The sequence below is a fragment of the Belonocnema kinseyi genome, chromosome 1, assembly GCF_010883055.1.
Source record: "Belonocnema kinseyi isolate 2016_QV_RU_SX_M_011 chromosome 1, B_treatae_v1, whole genome shotgun sequence".
Classification (NCBI taxonomy): domain Eukaryota; kingdom Metazoa; phylum Arthropoda; class Insecta; order Hymenoptera; family Cynipidae; genus Belonocnema; species Belonocnema kinseyi.
The window spans coordinates 80,285,081-80,310,704 of NC_046657.1; the positions used below are offsets into that span (position 1 = coordinate 80,285,081).

The following is a 25,624-nucleotide window of genomic DNA, read 5'->3' on the forward strand; positions in this document are numbered from 1 at the left end:
GGGGTCAAATTTTACACAAATCTAATACATTCTCTGATGAGAATGCGAAAAGATTTATTTGCCATTAATAATTTTTTGATAATTCAGTTTTTGGTTTTGATTTTTTTTGTACTGTTAATGATGTTTTCATGATTAAAGCTAGAACTACGAATCCTATCAAAAAGTTGTTTATAACAAATTTGTAGATCTTTTTCAAATGCATAATTTGTGTAAATTCACATTTTACCGTATTTTGCACCGTTTGGCCGAAAAATGTATTTTTTGGATTTTTCATTATTTTGTATGCTGTCAAAATTTGAATTTTTGATTTTTCAAGAAAATCCAAAAATTTTTCATAATAATCTTGTAGATTATTCAGAAAGCAACATTTTTCTTCTGTTGACTTCTTTTCATATCGTACGTTATTTGGCTTAAACTATTAATTTTCGTGTGTTGTTTGGAATTTTATAAATGCTATATCTCTAGTAATTTTTGATTTTATAAAAAAAGTCATTAGGATAAATTGTTCCACTTTTTGAATACTATGAATAACCGTACAGAGAATTTTCTAATTTTAAAAAAGTGGTCTTTAAAATATTCAAAATGTGCCCACTTTATGAATTTGTATCAAAAATGGCTGTCTAACGAACTTTTCTTTTGTTTAGGATACAAAACGAGTGTACTAAAGGCCAATCTAATAGATAAATTTTTTCAAAAGTTATTGTGTTCACAGGCAGACAGACATAAAGATATACAGACAGTCAGACAGACAGATATACAGACAATTTTTATTTTGGATTTAGGGGATCTCAAAACGTGGACGCTTGACAAAAACAAATATTTTCTGGAAACTACGTTTGTCAACGAGGGGGAATGCTTAGGTGGGGTGGGGGGGGGGGGCATATAATAGGTAACTGAATAATTAGCCAAGTCGAGTTATTTTTATTCGGGATATTTTCTTGTCTAATAAATCCATATGATGATTTTAAAAAACGGGAAGGGTACTCGTTACTCGTAGCAATAAGTAAGCTCAAGATCAGCTTGAAAGGAATCTGCGCTAAGAGCGTGTGGATTATGCAGAACAAGTCACTCACGTTCACAACCATGTAAAGGTTTGTCGCAGAATATACGAGAGGGTTGATGATTTTTTTATTACACGTCAAGATAAACGGACTCTCATTTTTCTTACGAGTTTGTATCACGCAAAGAAAGGACGTCATTGCTCAATCATGTACTTACGGAATAAATTTTTACTCTCAGGTGAAATTCTAAACCAGAAATCAAATTGATTTACTAAATTAAATACACGTTATGAAAAAATGTTTTTAAATACAAGGTTTTGCGATAAAGCTGTGTATAATACAATGTTGTAAAATATGAGGCAATTCAATATTGTATAAAGAAATCCATGGTTCTCTAATATAATACAATATTGGACAATAGAATACAATATTGTACAAAAAATGCAGTACAGAATAAAACAATCTTTTTAGTACAATTCAATGGGCTATAAAGTTTTATGATGCAATCCAATACAATGTTTCAAATACAACGTTTAAAAGTATACAACGTAATACAAAACAATGTTTCACAGTACAATTTAATGCAATGCAACATATTACAATAACATGTTCTACAATTGAATGTTCCACAATAGAATGTTCTACAATGCAGCGTTTACAATACACTATTCTATCATACAATTTTATATAACACAATTTTCTCTAATACCATGTTTTATAACACAATTTTTCACGCTAAAATGTTGTACAATACAATACTATAGAATGCAGTGTTCTACAACACAGTATCCTACCATGCAATATTCTACAATACAATGTTCTACAATGCCGTGTTTACAATATAGTGTTCTACTATACGCTATTCTATAATACAATGTTCTACAATACAATGTTTTACAAATTAATATTATATAGTATAATGTCTTTTAATACACTGTGCTACAATACGATATTTTCTGGTACAATCTTCTTTATTAAAATGTTTTACAACACAATTCTCTGTACCAAAATGTTCTATGTTCTAAGTTTGAATCAGTCAATCATTTCCACTGACAAAGGAGTACGATACAATACGATATAATATTTTATAATGCAATCTAATACATATGTTATAAATGCAATATTTAACAATAATATAACCTGCAATACCATTTTCTGTAATACAATGTTCTACAATGCAGTGTTCTGAAAGACAGTGTTTTGTAATACCATCTTCTACAATACAGTGTTCTACCATACAATGCTCTACCATACAATGTTCTACAATACAATATTCTACAATACACTATTCTACAGTACAGTGTTCTACCATACAAAGTTCTATCATACAATGTTAAACAATACAATGTTCTTGAATACAATACTTTACAATACTATTTTCTATTTTTAAATGTTCTATAATACAATTTTCTAAAGTCTAAGTTTAAACCAGGCAAACTTTGACTGATTTTATTACCCAAACATGTGTTGTCTGAAAAATCAATAACTTCTACTGACAAAAGTGTACAATACAATGCAGTACCATATTCTACAATACAATATTTTTTTTAATACAATGTTTTACAGTACGATTTTTTATACAAAAATGTTCTACAATAAAATTGTCTACACTCTAAGTTTAGGTCAGTCAAACTTGTACTGAATTAATTAATCAAGCATGTTTTGCCTAAAAAATAAATCATATCTACAGTGTTCTATAATATATGGTTCTACAATACAATGTTGCACAGTACAATGTTCTACCATATAATGTTCTAAAATACAATGTTTTCAAATATAGTGTTCTACAATATAATTTTCTACTATACAATGTTCTACAATACAATGTTTGAACATATAATGTTCTACAATATAAATTTCTACAAAACTGTGTTCTAAAATACTATATTCTACAATATAATGTTCTACGATACTATGCTCTACAGTACAATGTTCTACTCTCTAAATTTAAATCAGTAAATAGTTAACTGATTTCATTAAAAAGCATGCTTCGACTGAAAATTCAATTATTTCTACTGGTACAAAATAATCTTCTTCACACATCAATCAGTCAAAATTGCTGACTGTGCCAAACAGTCACTTAGAACAACTGATTTTGAGTCACTCAAAATAACTGATTTTCAGTCAATAGAAGTGACTTATTTGTCTGATATAATGAAATAGTGAAAATAGTCTAAACTTAAAATTCTTCATTAAATTCCAACATTTTAATAAATTAATAAAACTAAACATAATTGACTGGTTAACAAAGTGTAAGATACAAATAATATGAATCAAAATAAAAAGAAATCTTACAGGTCCAAAGTGATCTTTTTGGTTACATTTAATTATTTTTTATTTAAGATTAAACTTTTCTTTGGTCAAAATATCAACTATTAAATTTTTTGATGTATTTTTTTTAAAAACTTCTTTATGGTACAAAATTAATCTTTTTTGTTGAAAATTTAACTACTTTGTCAAAAAATGTTTTTGTCAGAAATTAATTTTTTTACTGTAACATTAATTACTCCATTTTTAGTTGAAAATTGATTTTCTAGTTAAAAATTCAATAGGTTGGATCATTAGAAAGTAAATTGATGATTTGAAATATTTTTGAAGAGAATTCAAAATATACTGATTTGTGAAATAACTTTCCAATGATTTGTCATTCGTCGAATCCGCATTATCAATTCAGTTGAAATTCAATTCAAGTCAGTCACTTTCGATTGTCTTAAATTTATAGTGTAAATAAAATGCGACACAACAAAAAGTAGCACAGTGCAATGCGGTACAATACTATGTTCGACAATAAAATGTAGTATAATACAATGTTATGCAATAAAAAGTAGTAAAATACAATGCACAAGGCAATATAGTACAATACAATATAGTGCAAGGTTATGATTGTCAATGAAGTGTAAAACCATACAATTTAGTACAATACAATGCAGTGCAATAAAAAGTATTATAATGCAATGCAGTACAATATAATGCAGTACAATGCAATGTACTGCAATGCAATTTGGTACAATGCAGTACAATACAATGTAGAACACAAAAATGCAGTAAGATCACTGTTAAAAATGTTTGCAATTTTCATATACATTTAATATACATTTGTATAGTAAATCTAAGAACTCGGTCTATGAAATAGTTATTAAAAGTCTGCGTAGTAAATTTAATATACATGTATATTGATCAATTCTTAGAAGAGCCAGGTAATTTCACTTTACACAAATTAAAAATAATTTTTGCAGTAATGTTTAATTCTATATAATAAAGCATTATTTGTGTTTCTAGTTGAACATAAGTTATACTGGGTTTCAAGTGAATAAGTTCAATTGAATTCATAATCAAGACACATAACCTAAAAGCAGAAGTACTCACGTAAAAATTTTGACATTGGCAGTGAATTTTGATGAAAACCCCACCCGTAGGTTGCACTTTGATTATTAATAAGAATTTAGTCGATGAATTGTAGGTTATTTGTTTAGTTTTAAATATTTGACAAGATTTGAATACATCAAGGAACTTTCAACTTTAATGCATTCTATTTTACTATACATGTATATTATTTTACAATATAATAGTATATTAAATTTACTACACGTATATGCATATTGCTTCCGTTACATTTATAGTAAAATCGCTATAGAAATTTTTAACAGTGATACTACGTTTTAAAAGAAAATATAGTACAGTACAATATAGTCAATACAATGTTTTTAAAGTGTATATTATGATGTACAATATAAAGATGTGCTATGCAATACAACACAATACAGTACAATAAAATGTAGTACAATGTACTGTAGTACAATACATAGTAGTACAATACAATGCAGTAAAATAAAATGTAGCACAGTACAATTTACTACAAAAATATTTTGTATGATGCAATACAGTTTAGTACAATACAATATAGTATAAAACAATTGCGTACAGTACAATGTCGTACTGTATAATATAGTACATTAAAATGTGGTGCAATACGAAATAGCACAATACAATATATTTTAATTCATTATAGTACTCTAAAATGACGTACAGTACAATATTGCACGATACAATAAAATTTAGTACACGACAATACAATGCAATACATTGTAGTGTGATACAATGTACTATAATATAATGTAATGTAGTACAATGAAAAATAGTGCACTGCGATGTTGTACAATACAATGTAGTATAATAGAATATCATACAATACAATGAAGTCAAATATAAAATAGTACAATACGATGTTGCACGATACAACAAAATGCAGCACAATACAACGTAGTACAGTACAATTTTGTACAATATGAAAAAATACAGTACAATACAATATAGTACGGTACAGTGCAATACTGTACAATACAATGCAGTGCTATAAATAAATACTATGCAAGAAAATGTAGTACAATAAAAAGTAAAACAATAGAATTTAGATAAATCAAATATTGTATAAAAGAATAAGGTCCATTTATGTACTAAATCTATAATAGGGGAAAGATTCCTACGATAGATAAGGTAACCGACAGTTGATAGCAAGCATTAATTGAAAATAATAATTTATGTAAAATAATTAATTTAATTCAAATAAGACTAAATACACTATACTATACCACTGTAGGTTGCATTATTATTGTAAAATTTGAAATAGTTTTAAACTAAACTTAGTTAATACGCAATTTTGAATTCGGATAATGATTTCAGTATTGGAATATTGTAAACACAATCTAGGAAAATTTACACATATTTTGCGGGTAACGTGTTGAAAAAGTGGCCCTATGAGTTTTGCGTCGAGACTTCCCGTTATTTCTCTATAACTTTGTTTCGATCTGAGGAAGTCCCGCTAACTTCCCAGGAATTGACTCTCGATAATACCGATGAAGTAATCTTCTATACTCTCTGATCAGTGAGAGGGAAAAAACAGAGGCACCAGAACTAATGAATTATTCATTAGCCAGAAAGTATTTGAAAAAATATTGACTATTGCTTGCAATTTTTTCTAAATTCAGTACCTCAGAATCAAAATCAGGATTTAGAATAATTATCATCATTATCACGAAACAGAATTAAAGCTAGGATCCAAAATCCCATAATGATCAGGATACATAATCAGGATCCAGAATTAATTTTGATCATAATTAGGCACCAGGAATATACTCAGAATTACGGGCCAGAATTTAAACCAGGATCCAACATTACCATCATAATCCGGATCCATAATCAGGATCCATCATCAGCAACCATAATCAGGATCCACCATCAGCAACCATAATCAGGATCCACTATCAGGATCCATCATCAGAATTCACAATCAGGCTACAGAGAAATTATTATCATAATCAGGAATCAGGAATAGCCTAAGAATCACGATCCATAATTAAAACCAGTATCCAAAATTTTTATGATAATAAGAATACATAATCTGGATACATTATCAGGGCCCATGAACAGTATTGATCATGAGGATCCATAATCAGGGTCCAGAATAATTATGATCATAATCAGGAATCAGGATTAGCCTAAGAATTACGATCCGTAATTAAAACCAGAATCCAACATTTTTGTCATAATAAGGATACATAATCTGGATACATTATCAGGGCTCATAATCAATATCTATCATCAGGATTCATAATCAGGGTCCAGAATAATTATGATCATAATCAGGAATCAGGATTAGCCTAAGAATTACGATTCGTAATTAAAACAAGGAACCAAAATTGTTATCACAATCAGGATCCTTAATAAGGATACATTATCAGGGCCCATAATCAGTATCCATCCTCAGGATCCATAATCAGGGTCCAAAATAATTATGATCATAGTCAGGAAACTGAAATAGGCTAATAATCACGATCCATAATTAAAACCAGGATCCAAAGTTTTTCTCATAATAAGGATACATAATCTGGATCTATCATCGGGATTCATAATCAAGATTCATCATCAGCCTTTATTATCAAGATCCAAGATCATTCTGGTTATAATAATGAACTAGGAATAGCCTCAGAATCATGAGCCAAAATTAGAACCAGGATAAAAAATTATAGCGATAATAAGGATTCATCTTCAGCAACCATAATCAGGATCGATTATAAAAATCCATCACCAGGATCTATTATTAGGATTCATAAACAGGATTCAGAGTAATTATAACGATTATCAGGAACGAGGACTAGACTCAAAACAACGAGTCATCATTAAAACCAGGATTCGAAAATATCATCATAATCAGGATCCATCATCGGGATTCATAATCAAGATTTATCATCAAGTTTTATAAACCGGATCCAGGATTATTCTGATTATAATCATGAACCAGGAACAACCTCAGAATCAAGGGCCATAATAAGAACCATAATAAAAAATTATTATCATAATCAGGACACATAATCAGGATCCATCCTCAGGACCTAGAATCAGGATAAATAATCAGGACACATCATCAGGACCCATAATCATGATTCATAAACAGGATCCAGAATAATTATGATCATAGTCGGGAACCAGGAATAATCTCAAAATCAGGGTTCGGAATTAAAATCAGGATCCAACATTTTTATCATAATCTGGAAACATAATTAGGAACCATAATCAGGATCCATAATAATTAGGATCATAATAAGTAATCAGCAATAGCCTCAGAATCACGAGCAAGCATTAAAACCAGGATAAAAATTATTATAATAATGGGGACCTATAATTAGGATCCAGAACAATTATGATCATAGTCATAAACCAGGAATAGCTTTAAATTCACGATTCGGAATTCAAGTCAGGATCCAAAATGCCGATCATAATCTGGATCCATAATCAGGATCCATCATCGGATTTATAATCAAGATTCATTATCAGGATTCAGGATAATTCTGATCTTAATCATGAACCAGGACTAGCCTTAGAATCACTAGTCAGAATTAACAACAGGGTCCAAAATTATCATCATAATCAGGATTCATTAGAATTCATAATCAGGATCCAGAAATAATTCCATTATCCATTATCAATTAATTATTAAATAATGTGTTTTTAACTTCAAATAATTTAACTAGCTTCAAGTAAAAAAATAAATAAAATTTATATAACCCGGAATGATAAAAAAATACTTTTACAAAGAATGAAATTAGAGCTCTCCGAAATTGGACGTAGTTCGGAGTTTTAAAATGGCAACAAAGTAAAATTTCAACCAGATTTCCCGAGAACGAAAAATTTCTTTGACTCACTTATGCTGAATAATTTGTAATTTATTCAACTTCGCAACGGTCTTTGAAATGATGAAATTTTGCACGTCATGTAAACACTAAAGAGTCCTCTTTTATCTAGTAAGGAATTGCAACGACGATTGACACGTATTAGGAGTATAAACGAGAGAAAGGTGTTTGAGAAGGAAAGGAAATGAGTGAGCTGAAATCGAGTTCCATCTTATTATGAAGATTCAGACTACCTATATTTCGTGCCAAAATGAAGGTTACGTTGACCAACTCATCAGAAAAATTAAATTACTTCTTACATTTATTCGTTTTTAACGATAATAATAAATTGTGATAATTCTTTTGGTCCTATACCTATACCCTAACGAAAACTTTACGTTTGGATCCTGATATAGATTACAAAAATAAATCCTACTTCTTAATCCTGATAGAAATGCTGTATCTTGGTCCAGATGCAAATCGTAAGTCTTGATCCGAATAAAAAATCTGAATCTTGATCCTGATAAAAGTCTTAATTGATTTTGAAGCTACGGCTTAATCCTGATAGAGATGCTGATATCAATCCTGCATCTGCATCCTAATAAAAATCGTAAGAATTGATCATGATAGAAACCTTACGCCTTGATCCTGATAGAAATCCTACATCGTATTATTGATGTTGTTGCTGCATTTATATCTTAAAAGAGATCCTGATATCAATATTACGCCTGGATACTAATTCAAATTTTACTTTAGTATCCGGTTAGAGATCCTACGTATTGATCTTGAAAAAGATCCTACATCTCGATCCCGATGAAAATCCTGATAAAAATCGTACGTCTAGATCCGAATTAATATTCTATACTTTGGCTCCTGATAGAGATCCTACATCTTAATCATAATTTTGATGCTGCGTCTAATTCCTGATTGAGATCTTGATATAAATTGTACGCTGAAATTCTAATAACATTTTTACTTCAGAATCCGCTCAGAGATACTAAAAGAGATCCTACTTCTTGATCCTGCTAAAGAACGTACGTCTTTATCCTGATAGAAATCATATGCCTTCATTCTGATCGAAATTTCACGTTTGGATCCGGATAAAGATTTTATGCCTAGACACTGATAAAAATCCTGCGCTTTGATTCTAATCTTGATCTTGCATATTCATCCTGATGAAAATCCTACGTCTTGATCATGATGGAAATCCTACGCATCTGGATAATAGTGTTACACCTTTACCTGGATAGAAACCCTAAATCTTAATCATTATTTTGATGCTGAGTCTAAATCGTGATAGAGTCCTTGATATAAGACCTTTGTCTGATCCTGATAAGAATCTTACATCAAGGTGTAATACAAATCCTGATAGAAATCCTATTTCATTGTCCTGATTTTGACATTACATCCTAATTAATATACATATGCTGCTCCTTTATCCTGATAGAAAAATGCGTTTTGATCTTGATAAAATTCCTAAAGATAAGAGTAGAGAGGTTAAGCCACGACCCTGATAGAAATCCTAAATCTTGATCATTCTTTTCATGCAATATATTTGTCCTGATAGAGATCCTGATATAAATACTACGCCTGGATCCTGATAGGTATCCTACATCTTGATCCTGAACGAGATCCTACATCTCGATGCCGATCAAATCTTCATAAAAGCTCCAGATCTAGATCCAGATGAAGATTATAATAAACCTTGACCCTGATAGAAATCCTGCGTCTTGATCCTGATTTTGATCTTGTGAGTTGAGGAGGAGAAAAATCTTTCTCCTTGATCCTGATAGAAATTCTACGTTTTGATATTGATAGAAATCCTATATCTGAATTCTGACAGAGGTCCTGATATGAATCCTTCTTTTTTTATCCTGATTTGAACTTTACCCCTAAATTCTGGAATAATCTCTATATCTGGATCCTAATTTACATTCTACGTATAGATTTTGCCAAACATGATATATAATATATTTTTATGTTATCCTTTTGACTAGATAAATTGTATTAAATAATTTGATGTTACTTTTTTGTCTACTCGTATGAAGTCAATCTTTTTTAATTTACATTTTTATTTCTAAATTGTGAAAAATTGCTCTCGAGCTCCGCTGAGATTCGAACCAAGGTCTTTTAGTTTTTGTCATGATATTTTCGATGAATAAAACCAAAATGACACGTTCCATCAAAATAAGGTTTAAATAAATTTTGTAGGACTTTTCAAATCTGCAATTCCTTTTTGAATTTTTTTTCGTATGTCATGCTGTTTGGTTCGAAATAAATAAATAAGCAAACCTAAAATGAAAAGTGCTTTAAGAAAATATTTATGACAAATTTTGTAGAAAATTCTGACAATTATAATACTTTTTCAATCATTAATGATGAGAATGTGAAAAAAATAATTTTCCACAAACAGTGTAATAGTTGATATATCCACCCAAAAATACTTAAATAAAAAAAAATTTAATCAATTTAAAAGTAGGAATTTTCAACAAGAGAGTGGGATTTTCAACCGAGAAAGATTTTTGCATGAATGAAAAAAAGATTTCATTAAAAATGTTAAGTTTTTAAAACACAATTTTCTATTTTTTTAAGATCAATTTTCTAGCAAAACTTAAATTAGCTACATTTTCAGTAAACAAAAAAATGTATTTAAAACAAAAAAATGGACCAAATTTGTTAAATTTTTAATGAAAGAAATGAACTTTTAACTGGAATGATGCATCTTCAATTAAAAAAATATAATTTTTTAACAAAAAACAGAATAGCTTGATTTTCCATAACTGAAATAAATTTGTAACCAGATAAAATAAATTTTCAATAAAATAATCAAATTTCTAACCAAACATATGAGTTTTCAACCCAAAATATTAAATTTCTATTAAAAAAATGTTCGACCAAAAATTATATGGTAAAATGTTTAGCTAAAATAAAATTGGTTTCAATAAAAAAAAAACAATTTTTAACCAAAGAAATAATATTTCAACTATATAGAATAATTTTTTACCAAAAAGAATTTTTTTAAATAAAAATACTCAAATTTTAAATCAAATATTTTAATTTTTAATGGAATTGCCAACTTGATACTTGAACTTTCAATTAGGAAGGTTAATTTCCTACAAAAAAGAAGATAAAGGGCCTAGCCGGATAAGTATATGAAAAGTGCATTTGTGCCTTATACAGTAGTACTAGTGTCTATGTGTGCGTTACAAAAAGAAAACTTTTCCCTGAAATGATCAGCCTCTTAACCTTAAAGATGATCTTTCAAGGTGTCACCTTTATGATTTTCCATTTGTTTCAGTATATCTCGGATTGTTTCTGACGGATTTTAATCAATCTGGGGTCAAATTAAAAATTTTATAGTACACTTTTCGACACAGAATAATGAACTTTCAAACAAAAAATATTAGATTTTCCTATCAGTACGCATTAATCTTGTACTTTTATCATGTTAGGATAGAAAACATGAAAATCTGGTTGATAAATCAAGTTAATTTTCCATTACAACCGATCCCAATGTATTTTGCCTTGAGCATGTTGAACAAAATTCAAAGTTATGTCAAGTTAATAATCAAAACAGTATTTTTTTAAATGTTTTTAAAAATAAGTTTCTAAGAATGGCCCTTTTCGACAAAGAAGGTGCGGACCTTGGGACAGTAAGGGTGCGTGGATTAGCCTTCGCAGATGATAAGGTCGTTATAGAAAAATTAATTGAAGATTTGCAAAGAATGTTGAAAAAACTGAATACAGGTATGAAGAACATGGGCCTCACAATTAACGTGAATAAAACAGAAGTGAATGTCTTTGAAGAAAATCATATACAGTGAAACTCTTCTATAGCGCCGAATTTAGGGCTGACTGTGGGTGGGAACCAACTCATTATAGCCTGCTCCGCTTTTGTTTGTTCACGCGGTCTTATAAATTGCAAAATATATGTTAATGAGGAGAATTTCGAATGATTTTTTTAATAGCCATGTAAGGTCTTCCAAGTCCGATATTAGTATAGAGGTACGTTTTTCAATTTTTTTCCGCCATGTCCTACCACTTCCAAAAATCTCAGAAAATTTCTAATAAATACCTGATATGTGAGGAAACTGCGTAGATTTTTTCGCTAATACATGTATTTCTTTTCTCAAACAAAAAAATCCAAATTAAAATATTTTAATGCATGCCAAAAGTTTAATTTCACGCCAAACATTATTAAGTATTTTTAATTGAGCTTTAATTTGACCCTAAGGTTGAGCACAATTTGAAAAAAATAATTCGAGATATACGACAAAAATGGAAAACCATAAACCTGATTTTAAAAGGTCAATTTCAAGGTTAAAAGTTTAGAAATTTCAGGAAAAAGCTTTCTTTTTGTAACGCACACATAGGGCCAAGTTTGTTTCGGTAAGGCGGAAGGGGACTTATCACATACTTATCCGGCTAGGCCCATTTCAGCAAAACAGAAGCATTTCCAACTACAATAAGAAATATAAATTATCACAAAAAATTGAACAGTTTAATTTTCAGTTAGGGAAAGAAGTTTTTGGGCAAATAAAATAAGTTTTCAAAGAAATAGTGAAATTTTCAACCAAGCAAATGAATTTTGTGCCAGAAAGATTGAATTTTTATAAAAAGAATTAAAAGAAAAATTCAATAGTTAAATTTCTAGTTAAAAGAATTCATATTCAATTAGTTACACTAATTTTTAATCTAAGAAATAAAGTTTCAACCAAAAAGATTAATTTTCTACCAAAAAAGAGTAATTTTTGACAAGATACATGCATTTTCAAACAAATATTTTAATTTTTACTTAAATTTTCAACTTTATAGTTAAATCTTCTCAACCAAAAAGGTAAATTAGTTACCAAGAAGACCACAAAAGGCAAAGTTGCAACAAAATACAGAAATTTTCAAAGAAATAGTTGTATTTTCAACTGAAGAAGATTTATGCATAACCAAACATGAAATAGTTAAATCTGAACTTTAAAAAATAATATTAAAAAAGGTTAGTAAAATAGTTAAATTTTATATAAAAAAAATATTTTTGAACTAAAATAATGGATCATCCACAAAAAAATGAATTTTTACAGCAGTTACTCTTCAAACTGAGTAGTGAAATTTTTAACTAAGAAAGATTTTTATTCACTATTCATGATTAGCAAAAATCTTAAAAATTTTATCAAATAGTTATTTTACAAGAAAACTAGTGTGTTAATGAAAAAAATAGTTTTCCAATTTTAAAGAATTGGTAAGTGGAAAAATAGTGTCCTTTATATTAAATTTACTGGAAGTTTCTCGTTATAATGAGGAAACTTCTGGAAATTATTTATAACCTACTCAAATGATATAAGATTTTTTATATAAAATCCAGTGAGACTGCACGAGCGGATATCTCTCTTTCTTTCGCTTTCCACAAGTATACTTTCTATATCTTCTCTTTCTTTTCGCGTCTCCTTTTTGTAGCCGATTCGCAATAAATTAATGTGAACTCATCTTTCATATCCCCACCACTGCCAGGCTAACCATAGCCTGCATATGCTCTCTCTCTTTCTCTCTCTCTCTCTCTCTCTCTCTTCTCTCCGTGCATTCTCTTCTATCCGATCTGCTCAAAACTCATGATGATTCCTTACGGAAAATTTCATACTTAATCCATCAAAGTCTAACTTCTGCTGCGTTGCCCCACTACCGCACACTTTTTTTCTTTAAAAAAGGGTAATTACTGCGCGCGTAGCACGCAGAATGTTCTAGTTTTTTTAACTTTCCTATAAGATCATTAGTTTTTCATTTTTTTATGACTTAACATACTTGGATATTAATTTCGGGAGAAATGGCTGTTTTTTAATTTCAAACATAAGTGAAGTCTTTGACCTTCTTTGTTTATTATATTGATCAAAGACAGAATGATTACAAATATTATACAGTTTGATGACTGTCCCCTTTTTTCAAATCGTCCAAAACTGTAAATTAAAAAAACATATTGCTAATCAGGATTAGCTTAAGACTTTTAAAACTTAATCTATTTTAAACAGGCATCGTTCGAAATTAGACAATCTTGAATTGGAGGCATATTTATTGTCATCTTTAAAATGGTGTGGTTTAACTTTTTCAAAATTCTTTCGTTTGAAAATAATAATATATTATATAATTAAAAAGCAAATTAAAACCCATGCAGATTCAATAATTATATTTAACCTTCAGTGTAATTGCTTTAATAAACGTTTGTAATTAAACAGTTTTAAATTAAAAACTTTAAATAATTGAATAAATAACTATTCAAAGTCTTCCATATTGAATAAACTGTGAAGTCTAATACTTAAAATTTTACACGTTCAGAAACCTAGAGGCTATACAAATGAAGAAATTTTCATTTTTAGGCTTACCAATCTTAATAATTTTACTACTTAGCGTTTAAAACTGAAATTTAATAAATTTTACAACTTAAGAATGGAATGTTTTCAATTTTAGATCTTTTTCAATTGTACAATTTAATATTTCTTTTAATAAAAAATGGTACAATATCAAATTTAAAACCTTTCAAATTAAAAATTCACAGCTTTCAAACCTTAAAATACAAAATTTGTATTTATTCATTTATTTTTTAAATTAGGTATTCTATTCAGCGGAATAAAAATTGGATAGATTCGCAAAACATCTGCAAATCTCTAAATTCCTTGAATCCTGTAAAATCTTTGATTTCCCTGAATGCTTTGAATATTATGAATTTCTGAAAATCTTTGAATTCCCTAGCATTCTATGAGTGCGTCAAAATCTCTGAATTCCTTATATTTTTAAATTTCCTTACATTTTTGGAATTTCTAAAATTGTCTGAAATCTTTCAATTCTGTAAATTCCTTGAAATCTTTAAATATTCGAAATTGCTTGGATTCTCTGAATTTTTTGCATTCTTTAAATATTATGATATCCTGAAATTCCCGAAATTCTTTAAATCCCCTGAACTCCTTAAATATTCTAAATTCTCTAGATTCCACGAATTTTCTGAATTTCTTGAATATTTTATAATCCCCGTATTGTCTGATTTTGTAAAAATCTCTGAATTCCTTAAATTTCCGAAAATCATTAAATTCTTTGAATTCCCTGAAACGTTCGAACATTTTTAATTCTTTAAATCTCCTGAATTCCTTAAATATTCTTAATTCTATAAATTCCTTGAATTTCCTGAATGCTCTTAAATTTCCTAAATTCTTTGCAATTTTCAATATCCTGAATTCCATGAATATTCTAAATTCATGGAATTCTTGAAATTCTCCAAACCCCCTGCATTTCTTTTAAATCTTCTGAGTTCTATGAATTATTCAAAGTTCTTGAAATACTTTAATTCTTCTGAATTCCATTGAATTCCTTGCATTATTTTGATGTCCTTGAAATTCAGGAAGTTCTAAGAATTATGGAAATTCCTCGAATTCAAGAAATTCAGAAAAGTTAGATGTATTCGGATTTATCTGGGAAAAATCATTTAAATTGAATATTTTTGAAGCAGCTTTCCAATTATGATTTTTTTTAAAGCGATTAAACGAAGCAATTAAACAAATTGAAACAGAGTAGCTTTGTTTGTATTTTTTTTTATTATTAAGTGACAAGATAATGTTTCCTGCGCGTGTATAATATTGCTAGTCTTAAATATTTTTCTAATGTTAATATTATTATTGATATCAATATAGATTCTACTTTTTACGATTTCCATATCCTGATTCCGATCCAAATTCCTGCTGTTGACTTATTTGCCTGCTTTTTCGTAACACTGAGAAAGTAGTGAATCAAAATACAGACATTTGATTTCCGCAGCATATCCTCCCTAAAAAATAAAAATTCAACCTTTTGAAATTTAAATTTTGCGACGAATACGTAGGATTATTTGAGCAAGGTAGTGGCAATCCATGAATAGAAGTATGACATTGTAAAAGCACTTTACCATGTAGGATTACGTCGAAGACAGAGTTTCTTGTTGATGTAGCAGACGACGAATGCAAAGGTCCTTGCAAATCAAGGTTGACCGAATTTGCAACGATTGCGAGCCTTCACAGTTTGATATAACGTTTAAATTCAATAATCGAAATTCGATTCCAGACCTTGCAATTTATTAAATTCCTCGTATCTAATGTAGTATGTAATGCAATACAATGAACTTTCATAATGGAATGCAATATTGTACAATCCAATATTGTATAATGCAATTTTTTACAATAAAATTGAAAACAATGTGGTACCATACATTGCAATACGACGCGATACAATACAATTTTAAACAATACAATATAATAAAAGACAATGTATCACAATACAATGTAGTACAATAACATTTACTATAGTGCAATGTTCTACAATACAATGTACTAGAATAAAATTTAATGTAGTACAATGTTCTACAGTACAATGCAGTGCATTAGAATATTGTGCAATACAATGCAAAGCAATATTGTACAGTACAATTCTGAACAATTTAATTCATCATAGCAGAATATAATGCATTACAATATTGCATCATAAAATAGCTTCCAGTATAATGTTAGACAACATAATGTTGTGAACATTATAGCAATATAATACATTATTGTACAATACAATATTGTATAATACATTTCAATACATGATACAATACAATGCAGTACAATTTAATTTAATTTAATACATTGTTCTGCAACACAATACAGTACAAAAAAATGTAGTACAATCTTCTACAAAACAATGTAGTACAATAAAATTTAATGTAGGAAAATGTTATACAATACAATATAGTACAATATTCTACAGTATAATTCTGTGCAATAGAATATTGTACAATGAAATGTTAAGAAATATTGTAGAGTAAAACGGTTTAAGATTTAATTTCTTATCGTATAACACAATGCATTACAATGTTGCTTTATACAATATTTTTCAATATAATTTTGGACAATATAATGCTTTGAAAAATATAAAATAGAACAAAATGGTGCGTACAATATAATATTCTACAATGCTATGCAAAACTATATTTTATAGCAAACTTGAGTACAATTTAATTTCTTACAATGCAATAAAACGCATTACAATGTTGCTTGATACAATATTTTTCAGTATGATGTTGAACAACACAATGATGTGAATATTGTGAGATAGAAGAAACTAGTGTGTACAACATAATGTTCTACAGTACAGTGCAAAACAATATTGTATTATATATTTTAATATGATGTGATAAAATACAATTTATTGCAATACAACATCATGTGCAATAAAACGCAGTTCAACAAAACTTAATGTAGTAAAATATTCTACAGTATAGTGCACTGCAAGAGAATGTTGTTTAATACAATGCTAATCAGTATTGTACAGTCTAATTATTTACAATTTAATTTCATATAGTACAATACAGTGCATTACAATTTTTGTATATAATATTTATTAATATAATGTCGGACAAGACAATTTTGTGTATATTATACAAAATAAATAATAATAAAATAAAATAATAATAAAATAATAAAAAAAATAGTAGAACGAAAAAGCTTTATGTGTGAAATTTGTCCTGCCCCCCCCCAAAAACTGATTTCGTGTTCAAAAATTCATTTTTTGGCGATTTTTCATTTCCTCACGTTGACAAATTAAGACACTTCAAATTTTTATTTGTATAAATGTTTAATTTTTAAGAAAAAAAGCTCAAGTATCAATCCAAAAGAACGTGTTTTTTGTCTAAATATATGAATTCTCAACCAAATATTTGAATTTCTAACCAAAAAATAGAATTTTATTTCTACAAAAATGGATTTAAACAAAAATAGTCCAATTTTAAAACAAACCTAAAATAATAAATGTTGACCGAAAATAGTTAAATCTTTAACAAAAAGATTAATTATCAGAAAAATAAATAAAATAGTTAATATTTTAGCAACAAAAATGGAATTTTCAACTAAAAAGATAATCTTTCAGTAAAAAAAAATTCGAACAAAATATTACGTGAATTTTCGACCAACAAGATTAATTTTAAACTAAAATGATAAATCTGCTACTATAAATTTTCAAATAAGAAGACAAATTTTCAGCTAAGCAGTTGAATCTGCAACTAAAAACTTGAATTTTAGAATAAAAACGACCTATTTTCAACCAAATAATAGAATTTTGAGATACAAAGATTTTACTAAAAATGGAATAGTTAAATTTCCAATTTAAAAAATAAATTTTACAACAAACGAGAGTAAAATTTTCAGCAAAACAGTTAAATTTTAAACAAAAATAATTAATTTCAAACTTAATTGATGAATCTTCCACAGGAATGATTGTGTTTTCAACCGTAGAGATGAATTGTTAAATAAAATGGTGAATCTCAAAACAAACAAAAATAGATTTTTTTTCTATCCAGGGCTCCAAACCCTAAAAAAATATATTGAACTATTTTGATCCTTGGATATTCGGAATTGCTTGAATTCTCTGAAATCCTTGCATTCCCTAAATATTCTGATTTGTTGAAATTTCTGAAATTCTCTAAATCCCCTAAACTCCTTAAATCTTCTAAACTTTTTACATTTTTCGAATTTCCTGAATTATCGAATATTAAAATTCCTCGTATTGCCTGTGTTTTTTAAAGTCTCCGAATTCCTGAAATTTTCTAAAAGCATTGATTTTTCTGACTTCTCTAAAAAACTATCCGAATAGTTAAAAATTAGCAGTTTTTAAATTTAAATAATTCTAAATTTAAAGCGATTAAAATTTAACTATTTATAATTGAAATATAAATTTAATATTTCAAAGTCATAGCTTCTGAAATTCTAGAATTTAAAATTGTTATTCAATAAAAAAATTATTATTTATCATTACAACTGATTAGACACATTTTAGTAAAATAAAAAAATAAATTAAAGATGTTGATAAAAGCGTTTAAAATAAATATTAATTTTAAATTGTTTAAAGGTTTTCAAAAAATCCGTAGGTGAAACAATGGGTTTTGAGAGTTTTTGGCGTTAATTATTTTTTTGTAATCTTCTTTATTAATGCTATAGAGTTACGGTTTCTTCTGAAATGTTAAACTTTTTAACCGCCTTTTACTTAGTAAAGTATTAAATAATGCAACTTAACAAACAAAGTTGCTTAAATAATTTATAATTGTTTATAAATATCTCATCTTAAATCAGTGCTAAAAAATCTCGGTTTTTTCTGAACTCTTAAAATGCTTGTCCACTTTTCACTTTGTAAGGTTATAATTAAACAAAGTTTAAAAAAAGCTTATTTAAGCAACTAATTATTGTTTATAACTCTCTTCTCTTAGAGTAATGCTAAAAATGACTTTTCTGAAAGATTTAGCTTTACTTCGACTCTTTAGTTACAAGCAAATAATAATTGAACCAGCATAATTTTTTATATAGTGTTGTACTTTTTTGAGTGAATTATTTTTGTTTTTTCCCAATGTGTAAAAAAATTAAGCTAAAGAAAAAAAACTATCTTAAACAAGAGGAAAAAACAAGTAATTGAATAATTAGGATTATTTGAGAGGACTGAATCTTGAAATGACTTATAAAAGTTATATTTTAAATTAAAACGAGAAGTTTAAGTATTGCAAAGTATAAAAGAAAAATCTGGAATTGAACACATTTTGATATCAGCCCCCCTCTCATCAGAAAAATATATTCACGAAAAGAGATTGTTTGAAATATGTTTCTCTTTAATGTTTATTTATTATTTGTCCCTATTCAAAAAGGCAAAACAAAGAAAAACATTTCAGAAAAAAGTCGCTACTTTTGAGCAATTATCTAAGAAAAGATAGTTATAAAAAATGCTTAATTGTTTAAACAACTATTCTTATCAACTTGCATTAATTATTACCTCACCAAGTGAAAAGTGGAAAAAAGTTAAAAATTTCAGAAAAAAACCACAACTATCTGGCTTTAATGTAAATGAAGATAGTTATTCACAATTATAATTTGTTAAAACAATTTTTTGCTTAACTTAAATAGTTATTAAATCAATTCAAATAAAAAATAGACACATATTAAAAAATTTCATATGGAACCGTAGCTTTCTATCATTAAACAAAGAAAATATTACCAACAATAATAATAAATTGTTTAAAAAATTTTTGTAGGTTTAATCACTTATTAGTTCACTCTAATTGAAAAATTGATAAAACGTTAAAAAATTCAGAAAAAAACGCAACTACCTAGTATTAATATATAGGAAGAAAGTTATAAACAATAATAATTTGTTTAAACAATTATTGTTGCAATATTGAATAAAATATTTACTTATTCTAAGCCATATTAATATAAATTTAAAAAAAAATTCTGACGCATTTTTGGACCACCATATTACACACTAGGCTGGTTAAAATTTTTCTCTTTAATTTTCGTGTATATCACCTAGAAATTTATTCAAATCCACTTGCAAAATCAAATTTTGTTTTTTGAATGATATTTAGGAGTTGCGCAACCTTTATAAAGTTTAACATGTATTTCCCATAAAAAAGACTTTTTTGTGAATTTTATTCATAATCATCAAGATTAGCTAAAACAAGTTGAAACTGAACATTTCTCTTCACAAATACCCGGAAAATACGAATATGATTTTTTTAATATCACCCCCATACGTCTGCTTTAAAGGGTCCCAAACAAACCCCATAAGTGAAATCGGGATTTGCACGTTTTTTGCGCTAATTAGGATTTTTTTGCGTTTTTTAAAATGCAAATTGCTTCTAATGCATGAAACATTACTTTATACTGATCATAAGATGTTAAAATGACCTTTTAAACAAGTTATTATTATTTTTAGCAAGTTTCTCTTGTAATAGAGAACACCCTAAGATACATCGTACACTGAAGTGGATGTTTCATTCACACTTTGTTTTTTATGCGATAATTTGATGTTGTAAATTGCAATAAAATTCAATGGATTACAATCCCAATGAAAAATCTGGAGTACCCTTCGATTTAATTTTTTAATCGAGAAATAAGGAAACATTCTATTGAAATCGAAACCGCTCGAGTGTTCGAGAAACTGAAACCAGAATCGATATTTCGAAAGGTGTTGACGTCTCCATGCATGCATATATCGAAAAGAAAGGCGGGAGTGAATTCTACAATTAATCTCACCATAACCAGAAAAACTTCTCGACATATACATACGCATGTTCCTAAACGTTCTGGAACGTTTCGTGACCTCAATCGGATCGAGTAAGTCCCGCAATCTTGAAGCTTGGCATCTTTGAAATACAGTTGTAATCACTATCTGTCTCAAGTAGATCGACTCGTTTTCGTTAGCATAATTTTCCTACAAATAAATCCAGAAATCACAAAAGTGATGAAATTTTGCTCAGCTTCCAATTTATCTCCCACACAAATGCAAGACTGCATCTCACAATCGGATTTTTACATTTATAAATTAATTTATTGATCAGGCGAATGTGGATGAAATGAAGAAATTATTGCAGAAATTATTTGCCATAACTAATTTTAAATATGTACGTACTTAGAACGTTAATAGACCAAATGCATATTCGATAAGCGGAGATTAATGTCATCGAGACCGTGGCTAGCATTATTGAGATTATATGTTGCATTGTTTATTCGGGTCATTTTAGTATTTTTTTCAAGTTCCTTAATGCATGAATCACGCAGAGGCCGTCCATAAGCTCACGCTAAAAATACTATTGTTGGGGGGGGGGGGGGGGGGGGGGGGCACAATAGGATGAAGTAAAAAAACAAGGTTAAAAATAAATTGTAGATGGCAACTCTTTATCGATTTTGAATTTTTTTTAATTCAGCATCAAACTTTGAGGATATTTATGTGGCCTGATTTTTGAATTTTGCTGTTTAAACTTTTCTGTTAATTCGAAGCATAAGAAAAAGTCGATACTTTCGTTTGTTTGTTTATCTTTAACCAAATTTTCTTTAATAATAAGCAATGCCAGACTTTATGCACGGGCGTGGTTAAAAGCAAAAAAACTTATGACTTTATTAATTTTTATAAATAAATTAACTGAACAAATAGTCTATACTGTGCATTCTTCGTTTGTAATGTACATTTTGGCGTTAAAATTATCTGCTTCTATTGAAAAAATAATACTCGATCATATATATTTGTCATCCGATATTTTTAATTAATTTTATAAACAAATTATATAAACAAATGCCCAGTGAGGACATTTAAAGCCAGAAAGAAATCGTTTTTTCTCCTCATTTTTATCAAATTATGTCGCCAGTGATGTTTAATTATGGAAAATAATCATCCGATGTTTTTTATAGATTTTATAAACAAATTATATTAACAAATGTCCAGTGAGGATATTTAAAGCCAGAAAGAAATCGTTTTTCTCCTCATTTTTATCAAATTATGTCGCCAGTGATGTTTAATTATGGAAAATAATAATTCGATGTTTTTTATAAATTTTATAAAAAAGTTATATTAACAAACGCCCAGTGAGGACATTTAAAGCCAGAAAGAAATAGTTTTTCTCCCAATTTTCATCAAATTATTTCGCCAGTGATGTTCAATGATACTTAATTATCATCCGATATTTTTTATTAATTTTATAAACAAATTATGTAATAAACATTATAACTTAGTTAATTAGAAATCGAAGAACTCCTTCCTTCCCCTAATTTTTCTCAAATGATGTCACCAGTGAGGTTTAATGATGTAAAATTATCATCTAACGTTTTTTTATTAATGTTGTAAACAAATTACATAACAAAAATACCTAGTGTGGACGTTTAAGGTCAGAAAACATATGTTTTTTCGAAACTAGCCTTAAAGTATATTGCCAGTGATGTAATTGTTGTTTTTTTTTCAATTTTCGTAACGTTGTATTCTTAGAAATTATTAAAGATGGAAATGTTTGCAACAACAATAAGCATACACGTGCTATTCATCATAATCCTTGGTCAATTTCTGAAGATTCTATTGATTAATCGCGATCAATTTGTTAAAAAGATTACTTTAAAATATAATATAACAAATTATCACGAATAAACATCATGGGCGAGATAATTTGAGAAAAATTAGGATAAAAAACGATTTCTTTCTGCCTTTAAATGTTCACAATGGGCATTTGTTTATACAGACGTAAAATTCATAAATAGACTATTTGTTAAGTTAATTTTTTCATAACAATTAACTTAACAATGTCATAATTTTTTTAACTACCCCCGTGCATTTGGTCTGACAATGCTAATCATAGAACACAAATTTTAAATCATCTTTAGGGTTGAACTCTTGTAGAAAATTCATTTTTTTAAATTCATCATTCTAGTACATAATTCATCTGCTTGTTTGAAAATGTAAATATTTTGTTGAAAATTCGTTTTTGGACAGAATTTTTTTTGCAACTAACATTGTAACTATTTCATTTTTTTAAATTAAAAATTGATTTTCTTTCTTGTTGAGAATTCATCTATTTTGTTAAAAAATTGTCTTTTTTGTTCGGGAATTAATCTTCTTGGTTAAAAATTTATTCTTCTTGGTTGAAAAATGGAACTGTTTAGATCTAAATTGGTCTGGATTGGTTTAGCACTGAAAATTTGTGTAGAAAATTTAACTATTGAGTTGAAAATGAAATTTTTTCATAAAATTCATATTTTTCGTTTAAATTAAAAACTGTTTGGTCAAAAATAAAAATATTTTCATAAAAAATCAACTTTTTCCTGGAAAATTAATTTTTTTGATAAAAAATCATATCATTCGGTTGAAAATTTAACCATTTAGTAGATAATTCGTATTTTTTTCTTTAGAGTTAAACAATTTTATTGAAAAATTATTTATTAATCTTCTGGGCTAAACATCATCTTTTGGGTTGAACTTTTTTGTTAAAATTAATTTTTTTAAGGCTCATCATTTTGGTTAAAAATTCGACTTTTGTTGTGCAGAATTTATTTTTTTAGTTAACATTGTAACTATTGAATTTTTAATTGATTTAAAAAAAAATTAATCTCTTCTATTAGAAAATTCACATATTCTGTTGAAAAATCGAATTTTTTGGTCGAGAATTAATAATTCGTCCTTTCGACCTTAAAATTCAACAATTTTGCTGAAAATTATTGAGTTAAAAACTCGCGTTTTTTGGTAAAAAATAAATATTTAGCAAATTAATTTTCCGGGTTAAAAAATTATCTTTTGTCGAAAATTCATCTCTTTGGTTAAAAAGATAATTATTTGGTTTGAAATTAGTTTTTTTTTTTGTTGCGAATTGATATTTTGCATTGAAAATTGATATTTTCTAGTTGGAAACTCATCTAGTTTTGAAAATTTTGTATGTTTTTTAGTAAAAAATTAATCTTCATGGTTGAAAATTCTTCCCTTTTTATTAATCATCGAAAGTTTTGGGTCTTAATTAATCTGGTTTGCCTGAGGATTCAACAATTTGGTAGAATTAAAAAATATTTAATTGAAAATTACCTTTTTGAAAAAATTCACATTTTTTTTGTACTATTTAGTTAATAATTAACCTAATTTATTGAATGTTATTTTTACCAGAAAATTAATGCTCTTGCTGGAAAATTCTTTTTTTTCAGGTTGAAAATTTATATTTTTAATTGAAAGTTCAAATATTTGGGGTATAGTTGAACAAGTTGCAAATTCATGTATTTTATTCAAAATTCGCCTTTGTGAATAGAGAATAAATTAGTATTGTTTGTTGAAAATTCAATATACATAAATATTTGGAGTTGCAATCTAAGGAATTTCAAGAATGTAATAATTAATTCAATACGAGGAGGGGGGGGGGGCAATGGCAGCCTAAAATGGTAACGTAGGTTACGGATGACCCCTTTGGAACTAAATCCAGTAAGCAATTTTACGTTCACCAAAATGCAAAGAAAAAAAAACTTGCAAACATTTTTGAAATTTTAGTTCCCAATTGAGTAGTGAAAAGAAGATCATCATTCTGTGACTCGAAGTTCTGAGTAAAAATCTTCTCGGGAGCTGACGTGTGATAAGCCTTGCATGCTTCCGAGTGGGGCGACATACAGACAGAAAAAACTTTTACCTTCGATCGCATCTGCATGTCTACGCGCTCGTAACAATTGCCGTGACACACCGTCGCGATTGTGGCGGTGGTGTTATGCAGTTTCCATAAATGTATCCGAAGCAAATTTTGCATCCCGCAAATTTTCCGCCGCATGTGTTCCCGTTTGGCCACTGTTTGTGTTGTGTATGTACTCAAGAGCTTATGTAAAGGCGCATGACCGTTAGAGCGCAATGCACGACCGCTACATGTAGATTAACGTCACTGTCCGTCGGCGCCGTTACATTTTCAATTTCTTACATCACCCTTCACGACTTCCCACCCTATTTGGCTACCGAAGTCACCAGAATCTGAACTTTTTCAATTTGCCTTAGCGGCCCGATATGTGACTCGAGCATACGTTAAAAGGTTCGAGAATAGCAGCAAGATCCAGCGATTCGCGATTTGCTAAACGAATTTTAGAGTCTAATCTATTCTGCAAAACACAACTGCGCAGCCATAATTGAACTCTGAGGCTACTGTACAGG

The 25,624-nt window shown here is 28.4% G+C and overlaps 1 protein-coding gene across 2 annotated transcripts; it reads right to left on the reverse strand.

Moving 5' to 3' along the window:
- Positions 1–15,790: 15,790 nt before the first annotated feature.
- On the reverse strand, positions 15,791–25,328 carry LOC117174604. Of its 2 annotated transcripts, none has more exons than XR_004467322.1 (4): positions 25,119–25,328; positions 21,262–21,406; positions 16,083–16,265; positions 15,791–15,965 (listed from the first exon to the last, which is right to left on the reverse strand). XR_004467322.1 is itself a non-coding variant. In XM_033363838.1 (4 exons), the coding sequence occupies exons 1-3, from the start codon at positions 25,251–25,253 to the stop codon at positions 16,092–16,094; spliced, it is 375 nt and encodes a 124-aa protein (XP_033219729.1). In that variant the 5' UTR covers positions 25,254–25,328; the 3' UTR covers positions 15,791–15,965; positions 16,083–16,091. The 2 variants fall into 2 exon arrangements, 1 of the variants encoding a protein (XP_033219729.1); XM_033363838.1 differs by having other exon boundaries at positions 16,083–16,186.
- Positions 25,329–25,624: the final 296 nt, after the last annotated feature.